Genomic DNA, 22,896 nt, shown 5'->3' with positions numbered 1-22,896 from the left:
CCCAAGACAAATTTACTATGAAAATATATTCAATTATTGATATGACGAAACTAATTTAGTATTATAAATACTGCTGTATTTGTCTATAAACTTAGTCAAATTTAAAATAGTTTGACTTTGACCAAAGACAAAACATCTTATAACCCGAAATGGAGAAAGTACTAATTAATATCTAGTAAATGGAGGATTGCATGTTGGTATATATGTATTTGATTTGAGATTTGTGTCGCCAATTAAATGACAATAATTATTGAGGAAGTTTGAACATGATATGTCATATATAAGACAAAACCAATCAATTAAGATGTAGTCCTCCGGTGCTCTCCGGCACTCCCCCTCCAAACTATCAAAAGTACATGATTATAAAAAAAAAAGTCTCAAACATTTTAAGGAACGATCGATGGAAATAAAGAAAAAATCTCTATGTAAGCATCGAGCTATGATTTTGTCTCTTTTACTAGCCAAAATTTGACATATTTCTTGTTAAGTTCTCCTATATTTAGATATGCATCACAATAATTTGTAAAATGTTTGAGGACAATAATTTACTACACTATAAACTACTTTACTTGAAAAGCCTTTATGGCTATTTGTGTACTTCCTAAATATAGTTTAGAGCATTTTAACAAAGGCCCTACATATCTCGATCTACTCCTTGAAAATAGAAGGAATTAATGGCGACTGTGTTAGCGTGCTCTACGTATTCGCGATAGACTTATATAAGAATTGCAGTGGCTTGTATTTGCATATATGTGTGTGTACACTAGCTGTTTTTGGTCAATACATGATTGAGTTTGAATTAATAACTTTTAAATTTAAATTCAGTTTAAATTTATTGACAATGAGGAGGGCATATTCCTAGATCTCTAAAAGCTCACATAAGTCATCACCGGCCTTCCATCCACTTGGAGTTGGATCTCTACCGGTAGCTGTCATCACTTGCACGGTGGTGTCCCTCTTCCTGAGAAAACCAGAGAGAGAGCAGCAGCAGCAGTCAGCATAGCAAAGAAGAAAGCCCACAAGATCACAAAAAATAAGGATGGCTACATGGAAGGAAGAAGGATGGTGGTACATGACATGTTCACCTTTTTTTTTTCCTCTCTCTCTCTCTCTCTCTCTCTCTTTCCTTTCTTTCCCTGCTAATTGCTACCTCATCTATCCCTTCCACCTCACTCTCACTGATCTTGTCTCTCTTTCTCTTTCTCTCTCTCTCACCTGTTATTAGTCTTGGCTAGCTTTCTTCTCTTCTGATTCCCTCCACTATCTCTCCAACTTTGGCCACATACACCACAAACAAAATACAAGGTAGCTAGCTATAGCTGCAGAAGAGAAGGGAAAGCAATCAAGCATCAGCAGCTAGGGAGAGAGAGAGAGAGAAAAGAAAAACACAAGGCCTTGCCAAACCCTAGCACTTTAATTCTCTATCTTCTCTCCAGAGTCACCAGACCTCAGCTCAGCTCAGCTCAGCATCACTTGCTACCCACCACCATGATCTTCCCCCCTGCCTTCCTGGATTCCTCGAGCTGGAATGATAACAACAACAACAACCACAACCAGCAGCAGCAGCAGCAGCAGCAGGTAATAATCAATTTCCAGTCATCATCTTCTTCCTAGCTCATCCCCTTTCTTTCTTTCTTTCTCTTTCTTTTCCGTCAAGAGATTTTATTCATTCTCTTTTGCGCAAGAGCACAAATAAAAGCTACAAAGTTGTGGCGATATATATATTAAAATTTGGAAAAGAAAAATTTAAAGAGATGTGAGAATACTTGCTAGGGCTAGCTCAATATTCCGATCCGGAGCACTGTCTTGGTATATACTTACTGCCCAAATAATCGTCTTCTTCTTCCATCTTTCTTGCTAGCTAGATGCTTCTCTTGTCGATCTCTAGCTAATATATATATACAATTAAGCTTGTGTTTAATTGATTTGGTTTGATTCATTAATTCAGCAACATGCTCACGGCCACCACCAGCATCATCAGGTCGCCACCGGTTGTGGAGGCGGCGGCGGCGGCGGCGACGGCAATAATAGTCATGAGCTTCTGCAGCAGCAGTCAATGATTCCGGGCACGCTTGCCGATGGCGGCGGCGGAGGCGGCGCGGTGGGGCCGGCGAAGCCGATGTCGATGTCGGAGAGGGCGCGGCTGGCGAGGATCCCGCTGCCGGAGCCGGGGCTCAAGTGCCCGCGCTGCGACTCCACCAACACCAAGTTCTGTTACTTCAACAACTACTCCCTCTCCCAGCCCCGCCACTTCTGCCGCGCCTGCCGCCGCTACTGGACCCGCGGCGGCGCGCTCCGCAACGTCCCCGTCGGCGGCGGATACCGCCGCCACGCCAAGCGCGCCAAGCCCAAGCCGGCGTCCGCGGCGGGCTCCGCCTCAGCCGCCACCACCACCGCCGGCTCGACGCCAGCGGGGTCGACGACGACGACGACGTCCTCCACCTGCGCCACGCCCAACGCGCCCGCCCTCCCGGCGATGCTGGGCGGCAACCTCTCCATCCTGCCGCCGCTGCTCCGCCTCGCCGACTTCGACGCCATGAGCCTCGGCTCCACCTTCTCCGGCATGGCGGCCGCCGCCGGCAAGCCACCGCCCGTCGACGCGGCCGGCTGCTACTCCGTCGGCGCCGCCACCGGCCTCGAGCAATGGAGACTACAGCAGATGCAGAGCTTCCCGTTCTTCCACGCCATGGATCACCAGGCGGCGATGGCGGCGCCACCGCCGGCAATGGCAATGCCGGGGATGTTCCAGCTAGGCCTAGACGGCGACGGCCATGGTGGCGGCGGCGGCGAAGACGGTGGAGAGCTCCACCATGCGATGCCATCATCGAAGAGAGAAGGCTACCCAAGGGGCATGTATGGCGATCATCACCTCGCTGGAGGATACACCTCCTACTCCAGTGCAACCACAGGTAACCATCTCTTGTAATGATCGAGAGCTAGCCTATAACTAATCACAATCTAGCTAGCTAATGGCAGAGATCTGCAAATATAATGCAGACTCTCTACGATTAGCTATCTAGATATATATTCATAATAGGGCGTGTGATCGATCATATCGATGGTGATGGTGATGGTGGTGTGAGATATAGAACCAAATTAAGTTTAAGGATGGTTGATCTCGATCGATCGAGATCGAGATCGAGGCATTTGCATTTTTTTGCACTTGCAATTAGGTGATGTGTCCCAATGAAGACCGGAGGAGTGTGTGTTTAATTTTGATCATGCAAAAGTAGTACTAGTATTTTCTAGCTAGTTTAGCTTTGCATGCATGATCTAATCTCACTTGATGTGTTTCTTCTTCTTCTTCTTTTCTTTTAAATGTTAGGTTTTTTTTTCTCTCTCGTGCATTTGGGGACACGTACGTTATGTGTACCACTACTGTTGTTCATTTTGTTAATGGAAACTCCTATTATATGTCAATTAATTCTCCTATATATTACGTGTGATGATCGATGCCTTCTCTCTCAATTCTTAATTTTGCTATTGGTGCAACAATCAGTATAAATTTATGTCTTTGTAATGACCTGAGGATCAGAAATATATTAGAAGCTATAGCTAAGCTAGCTACTGCATGAATTCGTCTCTAAGTAAGATATATGCAACTATTTCAAACATGCAATACCACCTATATCGCATAAGGTCTATTAACAAATTCGTAGTCTATTTCGCATATGCCCTATTAATTTTAATTACACGCACATTTTGAACATAACGTATATATGTAAATCTCTACGGTGTATAGTACACGTAGTACGGCTTGGCAATAGGATTGCAATGTTAATTGCGACTACAAATTAAAGGGTGTAGTCAAAGAGGGCTGAGAAGGCCCATTCAAAAGCAAGGCTCTTTTGTTTTTTTTACCTTTACCTTTTGCTCCTTTTACAGTGATAGAACGTACTAAAGTGTGAAGATATCCCACAGATTGATCTTTAGTGTCTCATGAGGGCCATTTTGATTTGATCAGCTCAAATCATATACTAGTACTACTCCTATCTAGCTAAGCTAAGTTGGTCTCAGTTGCCTTCATATATATGCTACTTTTTAATATAATATCCAACCTATATATATATATTATTTTCCTATATATTTGAGATCAATGTAAATGACAAAAAGCTACATACATATATTCTAGCTTAGTTTTAGTAATTAATAAGCACACCACACAGATAATTAAGCTTCTGAGCTCAATCAATCACCACAAATATATGCACCTGAAATTCACTGCATGCATGCATTGCATTGCATTGCATGGTGTGCATGCATTCTAGTAACTACTCCGTACACAGTATGTATAGATAGCAGATAGCTAGGCATGCATGCAGTAGTGTCCAATAGAGTACTATGTAAATGGAAGCTAAAAATGGAAGGAAGAGAAGTATATGTAATGTAGCTAGGGCGAGTTTCATGGAGGACATTGCATGAGATGAGATGAGAGAGTATGTATATATATTATTATTCAGTCTTCGTCGTTGTGTTGGTGATGGTGTGTGCATGGAAGTTTGAGAAGTGCACTGAGAAAGAGGAAGAAGATGAGCTGAAGAAGGAAGTGCATGCTCTGGTTCAGTGGTACTACACTGCTACTGCTATAGCTCTTGTGTGTTTGTGTGGCCAGCTAGCCGGCCGGCTGTTTTTTCAGGGACTACGTGTGTACTCTCTCATCGTCTCAACGACGATGATGTCTATGGCTCTAGCACACACACAACACAAGCTGCCTATAGAGAAAGAGAGAGAGAGAGGTAGCAGATGATGGAATGCTGTGCCCAAAAGCACAAGCTGCTGCCAACAAGACTGGCACAGAAAAGTGAATGGAGCGTACGAAAGAATGTGTGTGTGTCTCTGTGTGTGCCTGTGTGCCACACAAAAGAGATAGTGAAAGAGAGAGAGAAGATAGATCATACTATTACTACTCTCTGTATCATGCATGAATCAGTACTATACTGAGGATATCATTATCATGCATCATGTTGCTAGCTTAGCTTAATATATATGGAGATATAAAGTAGCTAGTACTGGAGCTAGCTAAGCTAAGCTAAGGTTAGCATGCATTGTTCAGTTGTTAATTGTTGGTTGGTAAGAGTGAGACTGATCAGTACTGAGTGAATAGTGATTAATAACAGGAGAGATAGTAACAGTACTCGCACTGATGAGAGACGATGTAATCCTAGATTGGTTGGTAGCTAGCTGGTCCAAGATAGATAGATCTGGAATTAGCAGCATGCATGATCGATAGTGAATTGAAGGGAAAAATATAGCTAGGGACTGGGAGGGACGCATGCATGGCATGTTACTCGCAGGAGGGGAGGGGCAGGGGCAGGGAATCAGATTCTCGCAGCAGCAGCAGCAGCTGCTGCTGCCTGCACTGCCTTTGCTTTGATAGCTTTGTTTTGGGTTTGCTTTGGCTTTGCTTTCTCGAAGGCCTAGGCCCCTCCTCTCCTCTCCCCTCCTCTCCTCTCCCAGTTCTCTCTTCATTTCTGTTCTCCCCTTTGGGAGAATAAAGTCACCATGCACATGCAACTACTCATCCAACACCATACTATTGCATGCTATTGATCCTCTCATCTCATCTCTACTACTACAAGCTAATTAAGTAGTAGTTAGCTAGTCTAAGAGCAAGTACAATAACAGGCTATAAGCCAGCTATAATCACATATCGAGAAGAAAATGGAAGTTAGGGAAGAAAGCGGGCTACAGATTTATAGCCAGCTGCAACACGGACTCTAAGACATTATGTGTGTATGAGAGGTGGGACCGGATATTACTGGTGTAGTATATTTTTATAGATACCTATTGTATGAATGGGCTATTATATTAGTTACAAACGATTTGTAGCTAACAATTAGCTATAATATTAAACTTGCTCTAATGCATCTATCGATAGAGAGAGAGACGATCCATGTACATATAATTAGTAGTTCCTTTTTGGATTCTTGAGGAATAATGATGATTTAACCCATGCATCCAAGATACTAGATGTCACACACACATATATTCTTTATGGTATCTCGATTCATGCATGCATGCATAGATTGTGTTGTTGGAATGTGCCAGCTGCAGCTGCTGCTGGTTCGTTAAGTATATATATCTAGGGAAACTAAAAATGACATCTCTAGAGAGAGGATGCAGGTACGGTGGATGCAAAATCACTGGGAATATAATCAATCAGTCTGGAATACAGTGTTCTCTGTCTTGATCAACATCTCTGGGGTTGTGTCCCCGCGTCTTTAGTTCATTCAGGGAATCAGGGTTCACTTTTGGGGAAAAATCATTTTTCCTCAAGTATCTTCCTTGTAATATAATCTCTTAAAGAAATTGTAGGGTATTGCAAGCTAAAATGTAGGGTATTAGTTTTATAAATAAATTGTTGTTAGTTAGCTAGTAAGCTAACTAATAAGGGTATGTACAATGGTGTTTATTAGTGGTTTCTCTCTATTGCTATGCAAGTAAATTTGGTGACATGGAAGAAAGAGGAAGGAGTATAGTTGTTATGCATGACAACGGCTAAGAGTCGACTCTTAGCATTTATTAGAGCAAATTTTGTTGCATAGTGGTGAAAGAAAGGAAAGAAAAGTAATAAAAAGTATTTTGATACATTAATGATTAGAGACCATATTATCTCTAACTGTTGTAGGATGCTAGTCTCTAGATAACGTAGAGCTCATATCCTACTCTACCTTTGTACATGCCCTATCTATATCTAAATCAGTTTGATATATATATATATATATATATATATATATTTAGGAGAAGAGCATGCGTGAGAGGTATATGCAAATACCAATTTCAAATGTTATCCTCTCTACGCTTGGCTATCGACCCAGTGTTTATCGGGTACATTAGAGATTAGAGATGTGGTCATTCCTAGTCCTTTTTCACTAGGAAAAGATTATCTCAATGTTTTAAGAGCCTGTTTGAGCTTAACATTACAAGAAGCATCTAGTTGGTTGCTACCTTATGAGAATATGAAAAAAAATTGGTTTTCTAGCTAGCTTCTGTTTTCTAGTTTATTTTCTAGATTATACAACTACAACGGTAGTTTCTTAGAATCTGGATTAAAAGCTGGACTGTTTGGGGAGTTTCTAATTCTAGGAAAAGCTGCTGTAACTAGAAGCTTGCTCAAACATGCCCTGAATTATATTACTAGTTGGTAAGTACTAATTGTAAGCTTAATGTATTAAAACACCACTTAAAATTGGCTTGGTACTGAGGCCATCTGCCATACAAGTCGTTCATAGAATATTAATGAACGCTCATCATCAAAATTAGATAGCTGTTTAATTTTCTTCGGGATACAAGAGGTGCTAATATATCCTAAAACAGTTTCGCTAAAATACTGTCGGCACATTTTTGGCTTGTTTACAGTCGATCTCTCTTCTCTAGATCATTTGATCTCCTTTAAGATTCGTACTGTGGCAAATTATGGGATATAAACCAAATAATGATGCAAGACGTTAGCAACTATAAAAATATGGTGACAAATTTTTAGGTAAAAATACGTCAAATAAAGTTTACACAGTAGTTACACCCCACTTACACACCACTTACATATGTAAATTAGAATGTAATTTTAGGACTTACATATGTAATTTTGGGGCTTACATTGAAAATTCACTAAAAATACATATGTAATTTAGGGACTTACAATGTAAATACATGCCGATTATTTTTTGGTGAAAAATATGGCGTCATAAATATATCTACTCACATCCTTAAATATCAAATTATATTTTTTAAGAGAAAAACCTTCGGGAGCCCGGCTTTTACTGAAATCTTAACAAGTCAAATTATGTTTAGAACGTGAGTAATTAATTTTGCTTGTAACGTACCTTCATGTGTAGATACTTGTGTTAATTAATTAATCGGAGCAAAAAAAACCTCACATAATGGTTTCTGATCGATAAAATATATGGGCATATTCTTTCGCCTTAAGCACCATTACATCAGGCTTGCAGCGCGCGCAATACATTGGTTGAAATCAGTAATGGATAGTAATAAATATAATTAATAAATATGTGTTTAATTTGGAGATCTAAAAACAGTTCAAGAAGCTAGTCCTACTCATCCACCATCAAATTAACTATTATGCTTTAAAGTTAGTGTAAACCCTCTGTCCCAAAATATAAGTATTTTTGGATCTCGATACGGTCTTCGAGATGCTACTTTAACCAATAATATCTGTAAAAGTAAAATATTTTAAATAAAAGAGTTGTATATTAAGATAGTTCGTTTAATGATAAATATAATAATATCAAATTTATATGATTATTTTTTTTAATATTTTGCTATTAATAGTTAAAATTTAAAAAATTTGACTTTACACTATTCTAAAAATACTTATATTTTAGAACGGATAGAGTAAAAGCTTCTCTTTAATTCTTACCCTATTATATATGGATGCATGCATGTATTGTTTGTTAGTCCAAATTAGCGTTAAGTTTTCCCTGAAAACTCTCTCCTGTTTCAATTTACCCGATCGATACATATATCTTGCTCCTGGCGCTAGCTAATATATTTAGGCAGGAGTATGGAGTAGTATTAATTATTCCCTCAGTGTAAAAAAAACCTATAACTAATTAATATGATATATTTTAGCAGAAATATGTCCAAATTCGTATTGTAATCGGTTGATTTTTTAGGTACAGAGCGGTATGTCACTACCCCATTAATTAATTAAATTAAACTAATGCTCACGATAGTGACATATGATCAGGGTGTAGTTTAAGGGCCCACTCGAGGCCTTGTCATTTCTGGGCTGCAATTTAGCAGAATGAGGCCCACAAAAATTAGGATCAAAGACCTACATATATACACAACAATATAACTACAAAATTGTTTCTACGAATTTAGTCAAACTTAACAAAGTTTCATAATTGCGCTGTTGTGCATGTAGGTCTTGATCATGGAATGCTGACTAGTAAAAAATACAAATGACTTATAATATGAAATAGAGGGAGTAGCTAATAAGAATTTAGAGAAACATCACGTTTGGCTACTAGTTTGTTTATGTGAAGTACAGTTACGAGACTTTTCAATCTAGACTGTTTGGCTAATAAGATTTTTTGAAGTGGATATAGCTATAGCTTTGCCAAAAAAAACTCCTTGAAGAGGACCACCGACCATAGACCTTGTACTGTTCAAAAAACTTCTTACCTTCCCTAGCTGAAGGTAAGAAGTTAAGTTTTAGTAGTGCAAACATTTCTTACCTTCCCAGGCAGGCTCTAAAATTTCTTACCTTCCCTAGCTGAAGGATTAAACGCTAACTAAAGTAACTAGCTAGACAATCGATTATACGATTAATTATCGTGTGATGTATGATATGGCCAAATTAATTAATAAATGCTCTTTTATCCAACTATACATGCGAGAGTGCTGTGGGCCCACTGGAGGCCCATCCCGTTACTGGGCCGCACGGCCCTTCATCAGAATGAAACGTCCGATCAATTTCATTCGTAATTGAAACTTCTCGATCAGTTTCCATGTGAATGTTTTTATTTGTTTTTTTAGTGGAAATGTTTTGCATTTTGTGAATGCATGCCTGGCCACAAATCCATAGTATGTAATACGCACATTTCGAATATGGAATCGTATCATCTGATTGATCCATATATGCTATCTTGATAAAAACTAAAAATTCCCACCCATCAACTCGTTTGATTCTCCATGTATTTTTTTTCCTGGTACTTTCTCTACCTTCCTTTCGAAGGCACCTCACAAAGAAGAAATCCATCAAACAAAATGACAAGAAATCGAAATTAGAAAAAAGAAAACGTGTACTTTTCCGGTCCAAACGAGTGAAGACAACACGAGTTTTAATTCCTGAAGAAGAAATCAAATAGTATTCATATTTTTCCAACTAAATTCCCAGCGAACCAACGATGGGGCCCAGTGTCAGCGCCCGCCGGCCACGCCTTTGACTTGTGCCCCCTCCACTCCTACGTGCCACCCACTCTCCGAATCCATCTCGTCCGTCCATCTCCACCCTTCCTCCCATCTCAGCCGTCCGATCTTCTGCTGACCAATTCCCTCCTCTTCAAAAACCGCGTCCTCCTACGTCGTCAAGAACCGGACGAACACCTCGTCGCGAGCTCGCCATTGCCACTGCCCATTGCTCTGCTCGCTGCTCCATCGCCGGCGCCATGTCGATCCGCAAGGCGCTGGGCGCCGTCAAGGACCAGACCTCCATCGGCATCGCCAAGGTCTCCGCCGCCATCGCGCCGGAGCTCGACGTCGCCATCGTCCGCGCGACGTCGCACGAGGACGCCCCCGCGGAGGACCGCCATGTCCGCGAGGTGGTCACCCTCACCGCGCACTCCCGCCCCTACACCGCCGCCTGCGCCGCCTCCCTCTCGCGCCGCCTCTCCAGGACGCGCGACTACGTCGTCGCCGCCAAGTGCCTCGCGCTCGCCCACCGCCTCGTCGCCGACGGCGACCCGCACTTCCGCCACGAGCTCGTCCGCCCCGCGGGCCGCCTCGGCGCGCCGATGCTCGCGCTCCTCGCCGAGTTCCGCGACGAGGCGCACTCCGCGTCGTGGGACCACTCCGCCTTCGTCCGCGCCTACGCGCTCTACCTCGACCACCGCGCCCGCTTCCTCATCTCCCTCCTCCCCGCGCCGCGCACCGTGCGCTTCGCCGACGAGACAGGATCGCCGCCGCGAGGGTCGACGGCGGCGACGGTGCAAGAGATGGACACCGAGGCGCTCCTCGGCCGCGCGCTGCAGCTCCGCCAGCTGCTCGACCGCTTCCTCGCGTGCCGCCCATCCGGCGGCGCGAGGCAAAGCCGCGTCGTGCTCGCCACGCTCTACCCGGTGGTCAAGGAGAGCACGCAGCTCTGCTCCGACGTCGCCGTCGTGCTCGCCGTCCTCCTTGACCGCTTCTTCGACATGGACTACCCCGACTGCGTCAAGGTCTTCGAGGCACACGTCAGCACCGCCAAGCAAACCGACGACCTCCTCGCCTTCTACGGCTGGTGCGACGACGTCCGCCTCGCCCGCCCGGCCGACTTCGCCGACGTCAAGCGCATCGACGACAAGCTCCTCGAGACGCTCGAGCAGTTCGTGCGAGAGCGCGGCAGGGCGGGTCACAGCTCGCCGCCTCCATGGCAGCAGCAGCAGCAACAAACTGCCCAGAGCGACGAGCTCGACATGAACGGCATCAAGGCGCTCCCGGCGCCGGAGCATCACGCCGCTGAGCCATCGCGATCGGCGCCGGAGAAAGTTGCACCAGAACAAATGGCGCCGCCGCCGCCGCCGCAGACTGGCGACCTCGTCGACCTCAGGGAACCCGTGGTGGAAGACGAGCAGGAGAACAAGCTCGCGCTGGCGCTCTTCTCCGGCACGGAGAACGGCGGGTGGGTGGCCTTCCCGTCGGACGACGCGGCCGAGGTGACGTCGGCGTGGCAGACGCCGGCGGCGGAGGCCGGCAAGGCGGAGTGGGAGCTCGCCCTGGTGGAGACGGCGAGCAAGCTGTCGCGGCAGAAGGCGTCCATGGGCGGCGGGCTGGACCCGCTGCTGCTGCACGGGATGTACGACCAGGGCGCCGTCCGGCAGCAGGTGGGCGCGCACGCGGCGGCGACGGGGAGCGCGAGCAGCGTGGCGGCGCCGCGCCGCGCGCCCGTGCTGGCGCTGCCGGCGCCCGACGGCACGGCGCGAACCACCGGCGGCGACCCGTTCGCGGCGTCGTTGGGCGTGCCGCCGCCGGCGTACGTGCAGATGGCGGAGATGGAGAGGAAGCAGCAGCTGCTGGTGCAGGAGCAGCAGATGTGGGCGCAGTACAGGCAGGGCGGCATGCAGGGTCAGGTCGCCATGGACAGGCTCGCCGCCGGCGCCATGCCGGTGCAGTACGGGATGCCCATGGCGTCGGCGTACGGTGGCTACTACTGAGCAAGATGGCATGATCCGCGCGCCATTGATGAGAGTTCAAGTTCGATCAAGTTGTGAATAAGAAGAAGAAGTAGTAATCCGCTCTTGCGAGATTGATTGGGTTTGATTGATTCGTAAAGAGAAGCGATGAGCGCTTGTATACGTATACTACGTTTGCGATCGATTATACAGTGTACATGAAAACATTACTGATAAAAGATTCAGTTTTGATTATCGAGTTCGATCGCGTTCGCGATTTGCATTCTCTAACTGAAAAATTCAGAGATTCAGTCAGGGGTGCAGGAAATACGCCATTGGAGAAATGTTTCTTTTCCCTGATGGCCTGATCATAAATTCATTCGTGATGCAGCTCAATGTTTACAACGGATCATGGGATGCCTCCATATGCTATATTTTTACTTCTACATTGCAATTTTGCTGTCTACACATATTCTCAAATGATAAAAATTCAGTTATGATTATTGAACACGAACGCATTTGCGATTTGTATTCTGCAGCAATGGTTGGTTGGTTCTTTTTGCAACTTTGGCATTGCATTAATTTCTTTTAAACTGAACAATTCAGAGGTTCAGTCAAGGGTTCAGGAAAATGCCATTGGAGAATGTCTTTTCTTTGTCTGAAGGGATCGTGGATTCTTGATACGGAACAGTGTTTAATTACTAGAACGGGTCATGGAGGAGCACAAATGATCCTAGTGGTTGTAGTGAGCTAACTAGCACCCTCAAAGTCTTGAGCTCAAATCTTCATATGAGCGAATTTGGGTTGTTTGTGGGGCTAAGTTTCTAATTTAAATGGCTGCATATATCCGGTTGGATATAGAGGTTGGGTTAAAAATACCTTTCTCTGAAAAAAAAATCTTAAAAAAAAAGAGGAGCGCGTATGATGCCATATGCTATTCTTGAGAATTTTGATTTCGTTCTGATCACTCATTCAGAGGTGACAATGCTTAGGGGTGAAAACGGATCGGATTCGGACGGATATTAGTCATACCATATCCTATACCATATTTTTTAATCGGATTCGGAGGCGGTGCGGATAATGTGCGGATGCGGATGCGGAGCGGATTATTTCGGATGTCAGAAATGGTGCGGAGTCGGTGCGGACTCGGCTCGGAAACGGATGAAAATAATCGGATGTGACATGTATATACAATCGATATAATATATGATCATCTGTACAATGAGCAACAATGAGGTACCAATATCACAATTCGTATGAGTCATGAAAGCACCAATCACATCATAATATAATGTCAAGTTGTTAACATTTACTTGTCTTCTGTCCAAAAGCATGTAATCAACACATACAGTATTGACATCACGATATATCGCATTCACATAACACGAAAGACATAGAAGTTCACAAATGTTAAAAAAAAAGGGTATCATATGACATAGGTGATAGAACATTGGAGGTCCAGAAATGATGTCCAATTCTCATAGAGTACTACTAATAAGTTGCATACTGCATATGACATAATAACACATATCCAACTAAGGTCAAAAGGAGATGATCAAGAGAAGTCTTGATGAAAAAATTGGTTGACGCGACGCCGACAGAGTCACGGACTGAACTCCTGGATAAATTGATGGATAAGGTGGACCTGGATGGCCTGAATCTTTACACAATGAAAATGCTCATGTCAAATGGGCCAATTTGAGTGGTTATATGGGCTGTGAATTTCGGATTATCCGCCAAAACGTTTATCGGATAATCCGCTTAAAATAGCGGATAATCCGTATCCGCCGGATATTACCGATACCATATCCGCATCCGCATCCGCATGCAACTATCCGCATCCGCATCCGCATCCGGCCGGATATATAAAAACCCTTACCATATCCTCACTTCGGATGGATTCGGAGCGGATCGGATCGGATAATATCCGCTCCGTTTTCACCCCTAACAATGCTGCTGTTTGCTCATATGTTCAAATGGGCCGAATTTCCTATCCGTCTTTCATGGGCTGGGCTCAATTGGTAACCAATGATTTGCACAAGGGATTGGAGCTTGATAGCCCGATCTCCTGAATGGAACTTGAAATTTTCAATGTGTTAGCTAGCTTTGTTGTTTATTTTTTAAGATCCATAAACTATGCGGGATTTGATAGAAATGCTACGAACGATCAATATTCCTGTTATTTCTGTGATTTTCAAATGGAATGCTAGCTCAGATTCAGATTATCAGAGTATGCAAAATTGAGTAAAAATTCAGAGATTTCACCTATGTAAAACCATATTCCTGTTTCAGAGATGTCAGCATCGAAACCTACCAATGTTTGGTGAGCCGAAGCCATTAGCACCAATTCTTTCAACTTTAGCATCCAAACTACAGTGATTAGTGAGTCATAATTGATAATTACAAGTAGATCTAGCAACCACCATAATCACGCTTCATTGGATTCGATTCGCCAATCCTTGTGAACAGAACAACATTAACATCAGTAACAACCAATGGTCCGTCCGGTAATGGACGTGTCAGTCTCTCGAGCATCTCATGTCATCAACCTGATTGCGAAACCATTACTACTAATTAACAGAAAGCATTGGGCAATATATAAGGATGTTATTATATATTCTAATCCCGGGTTTACTTTTAATTAAACCAAAAGTTTGTTTGGTTGTGACTGTCTTTGCTAATGAAACATCCATCAGCATTATGCATGCCACGCGTACTACCCGGGCGAAGATATTTTCCTCTGCCTTTAGTTTTTTCATAAAATATCAAAAGCAATCTTTATTGAGGAAAACTTAAATGGTAAATCTCCCCCACCAAATCATTGTCCATGTTTTCAGAGAGACTCCGAAAATTGGTAGGTTTTGTTTTTGTTGAGATCATACTATATTATTTCTACTTTATTTTTTAGCCATCTTTCGCCAACCCTAATTTGCATAGAAAACTGAGAAATCAATATTAATTTTTTTAGAGGAAATGCATACGCCCAGCTTTCATTAAAAAGCCAAATAGTTCACAAAATCAATATTAATTTCAGAAGTCCATATAAAAACTAAGACAATATTAATGTAAAACATGTATTATGTGCTTAATTTTGTAATCTCTATTTGACTAATCAGTACTACCAAAATAGAAATGTGATGAGATAAAACATGCCACATACATATATAATTGGGATCGATGATCAGTGGAATCAGTGCAAGAGAGATGGGGGGCCACAGTAACAATAACCAGTGGTTGGAACTGATTCTATATATCAGCAAGAGACCACACTAGGCAAGCTTAGGTCCACCCTAATAGTGGCCCAATTGGAACAGTAGTGTTCTGCTAATTGACATTACGTACACTACTCACAAGTGGCTGTGATCGATGCATCTCTGATCTGCAGTTAATTTGACGACAATTTGATTATATCTCTCTTTTATCATTCACTGTTGCACGGTCATGGAGCTAGCTAGGCTCTCGTCAGCAAGTTAAGCTAAGGCTAATCCATTTGAGTTAAAGCAGCTAACTTTAACGGCGCAACTGCTCAAGATTTAATAATAAGATTGGTTGGGTAGTTTGGGTAAATAAGAAATATGCTTATCATCTATGGCTACATGTGATCATAGTACTAGTGAATCATTTAGACCATGCATCCATCAGCTAAATAACTTAAGTAGATGGTGTCAGTAAACTAACCTGGCTCATCCAAGTAGGATGGATTATGTAACACAGCATGTGCATTAAGCAAGTAGCTAGGCAGGAAAATGATGTGGGGCCAGTGGTTCATCTGTCCAGGTACATGCCACAGTGATGTGTGTACCCATTAATTAATTACTCCTACTTAACCTTCTGAACCGTGCGAACCAATTAATCAATAAGAAATGAGAAATGGGTGTGTACATGACATGTGCTTAGCTCGTTGTTCCATGCTCTGCTTCTGCTCCTACCCACGGGAGATCTTCCCTGCCCATCATCTTTGGATGCAAACCGACAAATCAGTAGGGCCTCTTTGAAATTAACTAAAGTATTGTTTAGAGATCTGGATTCTGGAGTAGAGATTTAAGCAAATGATTTAGAGAAGAAAACGGAGCTCATTTGTTTGTTTGAGGAGCTAAAAATACCTTCTCATGTTCAACCCTGCTTACCACACTGTCATCACCATATGGTTTGGTTAGCGTGATCTAATCCTGTTCCTTTTAAATTGCAAATTGCAGTCCTTTACCCCAGCTAACAATAACTGCAAATGTTCCATTTAAAAAAAAAAAAACTCTACTACCAAAACGATGCAATTACTACAGTATACCATTGTCAAAACTGTGGATCTCCAGTAGAATGCCCCATTTCGAATCTGTGATGGGACGATGCTGCATGCATATATCGGACATGGGGCAAGAAAAACAAAACACAACAGAACGAGAGTAAGGATCACATCAAACGATCAATCAAGGCTTCTTGTCAAAACTCTTCTTCTTGTACGAGTTGTGAGCCTTTACAGCTCAATCTCGAAAAACTTCATTTCGTGTCCCCAATGCATGTACTCCCTCTTGTCAAGAAAAAATCAAGCTAGAAAAGAAAAGAATTAGACAACACAAAAAAATTATCTAGATTCATCGTTCTAAATGGTGTTGAATCCCCACTCAAATTATTTTTTTTAGGACAGAGGAAATATGTACGGGATAGATGATTCCATGATCGATTAATTAATTTACCTAGAAATCAGCATTTAATTTCACAATAGTTTTGTGCTATCCTTTTCTCAACAACCACTAATTAACTCATTTCAATAATTCAGTTCCAACATAATAATAGCCGGAAAGAAAGAAGCACCGACACACTACATTACCCAAAAAAAAAGACTTTTATTTACTTTTACAAAGTGCTCCCTTCTTTGAGCCACATTGCTTGCAAAGTTGCAATATGTCGCCTTGAAAATGGAGGGAATCATTCTCCTTCAAACTTGCAACAACCCCCATTTGGAGGAAAAAAAGAAAAATATTATACACAAATTAAGTTAACTATGTATGATCATGCTAATTAAAAGGGAGCTTTGCATGTCTAATGGTAGTATGGTACCACGCATGCATGGAGTGATGGGTCCTACGTTTACCATCTGCTCTCCTTTTCTTGTACACACACGTCTCCTTACAAGTTCGCAATAATTTGATTTGTGCCCACTAATAATATATACGTCCAATAAAACCATTTCCACCACACCGGAAAAAAGAGAAGATAAACCATGATGATTGCCTTCATGGCTTCATCAATCATACATGCCGACTCATCCCCAAAGATCACGACTCCTCACTTTTGTTTTTCAGTTTTGAGTGTATTTTCTTGATTACCTAATCCATGAAGGACGCAAGCAGATTTAAAAGATCTCGCTAGTTTTGATTTAAGAGTACACGCGTGTTCATTTTATTGGGGAAAAATATAAAAGAAATGATGACTAATCTTTTTTCTCCTATTCGGTAAAGATTACTACAGCATTTCTTTTTTATTTGGGTATGTCTCTTAAATCTCTTTTACTTAGGTTATGATGATGTAGTGGACAAATAGAGGGAAATAAAATATAGCGGGTGACAATTTCTTTATCAAATAAAACTGCTTGACTCGTTCAATTTACAACTTACAAAAAAAATTGCAAAAAAAGAAAGAAAATAATTGTTTCTAGTGCTTGGTTCGAGGCCTACTCAAATTTTGATAGGGTTTTAAGAGGAAAATTTTAGAATTATTAGAATTTAGCAGGGGTTGCGTTGGTAATGGCGTATTTGCTATGTTGCCTCTTTAAATTTCGACAATGCAAAAACTTGGTAATGTTAAAAATAACAATAAATTAATCTACTTTCACATATGAACAACAAACATGATTTTACCAAAAAAAAAAAAGAACTAGTACACTTTTAGCCACTGTAAATGCTTGGCAAATGAGCCCAATAAGCCAATCAACCTGGTTATTTTTTTTTTGTCAGTCTGGTTGTGTGGTGCAGTGCAGTGGCAACACAAAATAAGAGAGGCTAGCTAGACATTTTACATAGACTTGCCTTTGAAGAAGGGAAAGAAGGGTCCACGATAACCAGAGAACAACGGTAGGCGTGTAGTACAAAGTAGTAGCATTAGCACCTAATCTAATCTCACCTGCGGTTTAGGTAACAAGAGCATCGATCGATCACTGGCCGAAAGAACACAGAGGAGACTTCTCAAAAGTAAAGTGATACCCACGTTATTTTCTTAGAGGAGACTAATCACAGGGAATCGAAGAAACTTTAGACCCTTTTTTTTCTTTGAAATATGGATACTTTTCCTATCCGTACAATTTTCATCCAATTGGAAAAAGTAAAAAAAACTGCAAACTGAATTGTAAAAATGAGTTGAAGAGAGTCATAAATTAGGGGGGGGGGGGGGTAGCAGTTACGAGGATGAAAAAAATTTCAGCATTCAGTGAAAGGCTCAAATAAATAATTCGAAGATATTTCTACCTGTTTTGAATATTTCTTCTTTTTTTTAAAAAAAAAGAGAGGAGAGAGAAAGGGAGAGACTAGCTAGAGAGAGAGAGAGAGAGAGAGTGAAGGAAGAAGGGTCAATAAAGAGGCGTTGAGCTCCTTCCTTTCCCCATTCTCACTCACGGCCTTCCTTCCACGGCAGCGCCACCCACTGCGCCTTCGCCGGCGGCGGAGGAGGAGGGAGGTGCGGCCATGGGTCACGGTGTCAGCTGCGCCCGCACCGGCGACGAGCACGACTTCTTCCGGGCGGCGCAGCTCGGCGACCTCGACGCCCTGGCCGCCCTCCTCGCCGCCGACCCTTCCCTCGCCCGCCGCGCCACCCTCTACGACCGCCTCTCCGTCCTCCACATCGCCGCCGCCAATGGCCGCATCGAGGTCGCTCACCTCACTGCTTCTTCTTCTTCTTCTTCCCTCGGTCTCCGGGACTTGCTTGTCTCACCCTTTCTCTCTTGTTTTCTTTCTTCTTCTTCTTCCAGGTGCTCTCCATGTTCTTGGATCGCGGGGCGCCGCCGGACGCGGTGAATCGGCACAAGCAGGTGCGAGATCCCCACCAAAATCTCTCTTCTTTTTTGCTACTGTTTTTCGAATTACTAGTATCTGCTTGAAAATATCATATTTTGATTTTGAATGAAAAAGAAAGATCTCGTCTTGTCCTTTTGTTTTCTCACCTTGCTTTGCTCTTCTTCTGCTTATGCTGCAGACGCCGCTGATGCTCGCGGCCATGCACGGCAAGATCGACTGCGTGCTCAAACTCCTCCAGGCCGACGCAAATGTGAGAGAAAAGAACTGCAAAATCAGTGTACTGATAATACTGTAGTAATTCTGTTTGAAAAAATCAGTAACAGTTACGATTTCGCACCAGATCTTGATGTTCGACTCGGTGCACGCGAGGACCTGCCTCCACCACGCGGCGTACTACGGCCACGTCGACTGCCTGCAGGCCATCCTCGCCGCCGCGCAGACCACGCCGGTGGCCGACTCATGGTGAGATCATCCTCATCCTGTCGTGTGGCTTTGGTACAGCTATAGAATAGCTCTGGATGTCTCTGTGAGCTCACTTGCTGCTGTCGAAGCTTGGCAGGGGTTTCGCCCGGTTCGTCAACGTCAGGGACGACCACGGCGCCACGCCGCTGCATCTCGCGGCCAGGCAGGGGCGGCCGGGGTGCGTGCAGGTGTTGCTGGAGAACGGCGCCATTGTGTCGGCTTTGACAGGATCATATGGGTAATGCTGCTGATCTTGGTGGCATCCCAAATTAATGTTTGGTGATCAGCTGTTCAGCTCTGTTGGTTCCTTGCTACCAGTGCTGATTCGTGTGGTGGTGTTGTTTGATGCAGCTTCCCTGGAAGCACGTCGCTTCATTTGGCTGCTCGTAGCGGGAACTTGGATTGCATCAGGAAGCTGCTTGCCTGGGGAGCTGATCGGCTCCAAAGGGATTCGGCTGGGTGAGAACTAGATCTTTCCCCCTTCAGTTTTTGTCTTGGCGCATATAGAAGAAAACATTGATGTGCTATCAAGCATAGTTGTTAGTGAAGTTCAGGTGTTGAATTTAGGTGCTTAGTAGAATCCCTGCAGTTCTTAGACAGTAGACCTCAGTCTAGCAAGTAGTAACAGGTGAACTCGCTGACCATTTGCTGAATTCACATGAGCTTGCTGTTCTTCTCAAACTTGACCTGTCCTTTTGCTGAATTGCCCATGCTCTGCCACTGATTTTAATTTTAATGGTTTTTGTTTCCCCAGGAGAATTCCCTATTCTGTTGCGCTGAAACGGAACCATGGAGCATGTGCAGCTTTGCTGAACCCTACATCAGCAGAGCCCATGGTGTGGCCATCCCCACTTAAGTTCATCAGTGAGCTTGAACCAGAAGCTAAGGCTCTCCTGGAAGCAGCTCTGATGGAAGCCAACAGGGAGAGGGAGAAGAAAATCCTGAATGGCACAAAGTACTCCCTGCCATCCCCTTCGCCCGGTGATGACAGTGCCGATGACGATGCATGCTCAGAGGTATTTGAGTGCTGAACAATTTCAGTGTTATCTGTCAGATTGGGATCCCATAAACACATTGTGTAATTTAGCTTTCTGTGCATTTGCATGATGACTGAATGGCTGTGTTGATCATTTGGGCACAGGTGAGCGACACGGAGCTCTGCTGCATCTGCTTCGACCAGGCTTGCACCATTGAGGTGCAAGACTGTGGACATCAAATGTGTGCACCGTGCACGCTGGCACTGTGCTGTCACAACAAACCCAATCCGACGACCCTGACACCGCCCTCACCGGCCTGCCCATTCTGCCGGGGCAGCATCTCACGGCTGGTGGTGGCCCAAACAAGGTCTGCTTGTGATCCTGACAAGCCGTCATCCCCGCAGCTCACCCGGAAGCGGTCGCGTCGATCTCACAACCTCAGTGAGGGCAGCAGCAGCTTCAAAGGTCTATCTTCGGCCATGGGCTCCTTCTCAAAGCTTGGCCGTGGCTCGAGCCGCATGGCGGACAGTGACAGCAGCAACCTGGACAAGCCTGAGCACGATCTATGAAAGCAGAACAACGCATGGACAATTGCCGCATCATTCTCAAAACATCCGTTGGTATCAGAAACCCAGATGAAAATCCAATGGCTAATTTGGAGCAACTTTGATCCATGGAAAGTTAAATAGATAGGGACTAAATAAGTAGAGCCCTCCACTCCCCATTGTCTGTGTGCCCACCCTATTTTTCGGCTTGCCGGGTTAAGCTTAGCATATGCATAGGAGCTCTGAAAGACCAGAGAGAGAGTGAGTGAGTGAGTGAGAGAGCAATTCATCATCAATCACACAGTGAGTGTTGGTGTGGTTAAGGGATGCATGCAGCAGAGATGTGAAACGGGGTTCATGTTCATCACCTCTAAAGTTAGCCTGCCATGGCATGTGAGCTCTGCGCCGGCCTGACCCCTCCTCTGTGTGATGAATCATGCCCCCATTTTTGGCCCTTGTCTCGTGTTATAATGGTGCGAGTTCATGTCCTGGTGATGCTGCAGCCATCAGCAGGGTGGTCCATTGGATCGCCATGAATTCAGCAGCTGCGGTCTCTGCCTATGTGATGACATTGTATGTACCGTACTCCAGTGTGTACCGGTTCTTTGAACTGTGGTGGCGTGTCACTGTCTCTGTCAGTGCCACTGTCCATCGTCGTCCGGCTGTTACAGCCGGATTGTTACTGCTAGTAATTGGCTTCCTTCGTTCGTTCGTTCGTGATGGCATCAGCATCAGATTGTTTCTTTTCTTCAGGCTGATAAAATGAAGACTGTTGTTGCCTGTAGCTGTATGGTTGTCCTTGCGATCTGTACCTTCTCTTGTGCTCCTACCTGCAGTGATATTGTGAGATCCAGGAGTAGCATAATTTTTCTATCGACAAATCATGCTACTACATTTCACTTGGAAAGATGGACTTCAGCATCATAGGTTTAGGTGAGACTGAGGACCAACTCTGATTAACACTGAAGTCTGCCGTGTGGATTGGGTTGAGATTGAAAGAAATTCATGGAGATAACAAGAATTTTTGTGGCAAAAGCTTTGTTGTTATGCAGAGTTTCAGGACTAGGAGATGACTATATGAGACACAAGCCAAGTGCTACTGTAGTTTGTTTTGACCAGGACACAGCACACAACTTGGAATTTGGAAACCTTCCAAGTCATGGCTGCAATTCCACGTCAGGCTTGGTGATTGACCTAGTAGTTCTTTTGCTTCTTGTGACGAACTGACGATAACACGGACAGATATTTGTGAAGCTTTGGCCATTCTATAGTCCATATGATCACTCAAGCAAAAAATATCTTGGTGCCACACCTCATCATGTGACAGAAACTAACTAATAATTTCAAAGTGCGATTAATTACTCTCTGATGGCTCATCACTCAGCCCCAATGGCTGTTTTTACTTGTGCTCCCATTGGGTCCCAATAGACGCTGAATTAGGAGACAATGGTTGTGTCGTTTTGTTCCTGGAGAGCAGTGACGTGCCTATAGGCACACCTACCACTACAGTGATGAATAATGTCCCTTCTCTTTTTTTTTTTTGTTTTCTTTTCTGAAAACGAGTGATGAACAATGTCATGTTAACTTCAGTCAAGTATTGAGCAAATTTTCCTTTGGAAAGAGGATAAAAAAACGGTATTAATGGTGTTTATGGCTGGACCAGAAATGGAGGGAAAGAGAGACAACTGTTGATGAGCGAACCTAACGCGGCATCACCGTCGACTCGTTTTCTTGGTCTTGGCCGCTTTCGTTTTCATTAGCTTCCTTCTCTTTTCTCAGGCTGCCTCGTGCGCGTCCCTGTAATGGAAACGATCAGTAATCCCACTGCTTAACGGATAATGACAGGTTAGATGCCCATCTATCTCAAATGACAGCCCATGGCTGGCCTTTTCGTGAGATGGAATTGTCAGTTAAATTGCATCATCTCCTCAATTAATCAATATGCCACGCATATTATTAGAACAAGGTCAAAAGGTCAGAAGAAAACGACATGTTTGCTTTCAAGAGCTAGAAATCATTACGTTAATCGTATGGAAAATTAAAATATCTAAGCTGATTGATGGCAGGTACAGGG

General features: G+C 43.7%; 3 protein-coding genes across 3 annotated transcripts; all 3 read left to right on the top strand.

Annotated features, from left to right (window-relative positions):
* Positions 1 to 1,145: 1,145 nt before the first annotated feature.
* LOC127772747 (dof zinc finger protein DOF3.6-like) lies at positions 1,146 to 5,994 on the top strand. Its single transcript, XM_052298709.1, has 2 exons — positions 1,146 to 1,578; positions 1,949 to 5,994. Exons 1-2 carry the CDS (start codon positions 1,489 to 1,491, stop codon positions 2,924 to 2,926), a joined length of 1,068 nt encoding a protein of 355 aa, XP_052154669.1. The 5' UTR covers positions 1,146 to 1,488; the 3' UTR covers positions 2,927 to 5,994.
* A 3,731-nt stretch (positions 5,995 to 9,725) lies between these two features.
* On the top strand, positions 9,726 to 12,089 carry LOC127773148 (probable clathrin assembly protein At4g32285). Its single transcript, XM_052299177.1, has one exon. It carries the CDS (start codon positions 10,134 to 10,136, stop codon positions 11,874 to 11,876), a length of 1,743 nt encoding a protein of 580 aa, XP_052155137.1. The 5' UTR covers positions 9,726 to 10,133; the 3' UTR covers positions 11,877 to 12,089.
* Positions 12,090 to 18,416: 6,327 nt separating this feature from the next.
* Positions 18,417 to 21,606, top strand: LOC127773129 (E3 ubiquitin-protein ligase XB3). Its single transcript, XM_052299155.1, has 8 exons — positions 18,417 to 18,691; positions 18,793 to 18,852; positions 19,017 to 19,088; positions 19,179 to 19,300; positions 19,398 to 19,538; positions 19,652 to 19,759; positions 20,055 to 20,316; positions 20,442 to 21,606. The coding sequence occupies exons 1-8, from the start codon at positions 18,509 to 18,511 to the stop codon at positions 20,844 to 20,846; spliced, it is 1,353 nt and encodes a 450-aa protein (XP_052155115.1). The 5' UTR covers positions 18,417 to 18,508; the 3' UTR covers positions 20,847 to 21,606.
* The last annotated feature ends 1,290 nt before the right edge of the window (positions 21,607 to 22,896 follow it).

This window comes from Oryza glaberrima, chromosome 5 (genome assembly GCF_000147395.1).
Source record: "Oryza glaberrima chromosome 5, OglaRS2, whole genome shotgun sequence".
In the NCBI taxonomy this organism is placed as follows: Eukaryota; Viridiplantae; Streptophyta; class Magnoliopsida; order Poales; family Poaceae; genus Oryza; species Oryza glaberrima.
Note: the sequence above shows the minus strand (reverse complement) of the source record. Positions and strands in the feature narration are given on the sequence as shown.

Bases quoted from the DNA above. Each gene is read 5' to 3' on its own strand.
- LOC127772747 (XM_052298709.1), top strand. From the start codon at position 1,489: ATGATCTTCCCCCCTGCCTTCCTGGATTCCTCGAGCTGGAATGATAAC. The intron at 1,579-1,948 runs GTAATAATCAAT...TCATTAATTCAG, and splicing joins AGCAGCAGCAGCAGCAGCAG to CAACATGCTCACGGCCACCA.
- LOC127773148 (XM_052299177.1), top strand. From the start codon at position 10,134: ATGTCGATCCGCAAGGCGCTGGGCGCCGTCAAGGACCAGACCTCCATC.
- LOC127773129 (XM_052299155.1), top strand. From the start codon at position 18,509: ATGGGTCACGGTGTCAGCTGCGCCCGCACCGGCGACGAGCACGACTTC. The intron at 18,692-18,792 runs GTCGCTCACCTC...TTCTTCTTCCAG, and splicing joins CCGCCAATGGCCGCATCGAG to GTGCTCTCCATGTTCTTGGA. The intron at 19,089-19,178 runs GTGAGAGAAAAG...ATTTCGCACCAG, and splicing joins TCCTCCAGGCCGACGCAAAT to ATCTTGATGTTCGACTCGGT.